Genomic DNA, 1,305 nt, shown 5'->3' with positions numbered 1-1,305 from the left:
TGTACCTTTACGCGCTCTTTTCCTTGCCAGGCGTTCCAAGGCCCACCGGGAAAGTTCCCCAACAACTTCGCGCTGCTGCAGCTTCTCGGAGATGTGAAAGTCAGGTTAGTAATCAGATGCCTCGTTGTGTGGTGGCATCCGGACTGCGCTGTGAGTCTCACTGCGTGTGCCCCACAGGAGCGACAAGCCCCGCCCCCGCGGCTGGTGCTTCAAGTGCGGCGCCGCCGCCTCTCCCAAGTGCTGGGCCGAGCACGATGTCCTGGCCGTCGGCGCGGCTCTGAAGCGACGCTTGGAGGAGGGTGTGCTGTCGCGGGCTGCCGGCCAGCTCAGGGGCCTTCAGGACCAGGTCCAGGAGGAGCAGGCCGCGCAGGCCCTCACCTTACTGGGCGGCCAGTCCTGGGGCCTGACACTGCGGGGCGGGGACCGCGTGTTCTCGGGGACCCTGGCAGACGCCGAGGACCCCGTGACGCAGGCCGTGCTGCTCGGCGTGGTGGCCAAGGCAGGACTAACGGAGGTGCGTCAAAATGGGGGAACTTTGAAACTGGAGAGGAGCGCTCAGCCCTGCTGTTATAACACGCACGGCATATAAGGCCCTGTCCACTTTGTGGCCACGTTCCCGTGTTAACCAGTCAGAGGGGAGCATTTTGTCACTTTTAATGCTTGGCTATCTATAATGTGTACATTTGCAATTTTCCCTCCAAACAGGCCACAAGCAGCGAGGGAAAATATGAGGTCCATTGGGACACGGACCGAACCAATTCGGCCAAGGCCAAGGATCAGGCTGACAACGTGGAATTAGTTCGTGGGGTGAGTTCATACAATACGCTCCACCGCGCCGGCATTTAACCTTTGTTTCCCTTCGTTGCTTGGTTCTACGCGCGAGGCGTGGTAACTCTTTCTTCTGCTGCAGGTGGAACGGCTGATCAACGTGGACTGTTCTCACCATGCCCTCCTCGAGGTGCTGCAGGCGGCTGCGTCGACAGTGGAACACCTGAGTGTATCCATGGCCACCGCTGCTGCGCTCCGCGAGACCTGCGCCATGCCGCGACTCAAAAGACTACAAGTGATCCGGTGCAGTCTTGACTTTGCCGACAAGGACGATGACGATGCAGCTCCTGGTCCTGGTGCTGTTCCCCTGCCACCACTCCCCGGCGGACAAGCGCGCCTGCAGTGGCTGCAGGTGCTGGCCCCGCGCCGCGCCCTCCTGGAACTCCTGCTGCCGGCCCATCGCCTCACGCTGGAGGTGCTGCAGCTGGACAGCTGTTCCGACAATTATTCTAAAATGACGTGCAGCAAGCTGTCCGC

At 60.9% G+C, this 1,305-nt stretch overlaps 1 protein-coding gene across 1 annotated transcript; it reads left to right on the top strand.

Moving 5' to 3' along the window:
- Nucleotides 1-30: 30 nt before the first annotated feature.
- LOC127748612 (uncharacterized) lies at nt 31-1,292 on the top strand (the record flags this gene model as incomplete). The annotated part of the gene is made up of 4 exons (XM_052275852.1): nt 31-99; nt 215-514; nt 706-807; nt 911-1,292. Coding segments are annotated over 4 exons (853 nt in total), but the record flags the coding sequence as incomplete, so codon positions are not given.
- Between the last annotated feature and the right edge of the window lie 13 nt (nt 1,293-1,305).

The sequence above is a fragment of the Frankliniella occidentalis genome, unplaced genomic scaffold, assembly GCF_000697945.3.
Source record: "Frankliniella occidentalis isolate FOCC.00 unplaced genomic scaffold, Focc_3.1 Scaffold1043, whole genome shotgun sequence".
Lineage (NCBI taxonomy): Eukaryota > Metazoa > Arthropoda > Insecta > Thysanoptera > Thripidae > Frankliniella > Frankliniella occidentalis.
The sequence above is the reverse complement of the archived record's forward strand: the minus strand, read 5'-3'. Positions and strand labels throughout refer to the sequence as shown.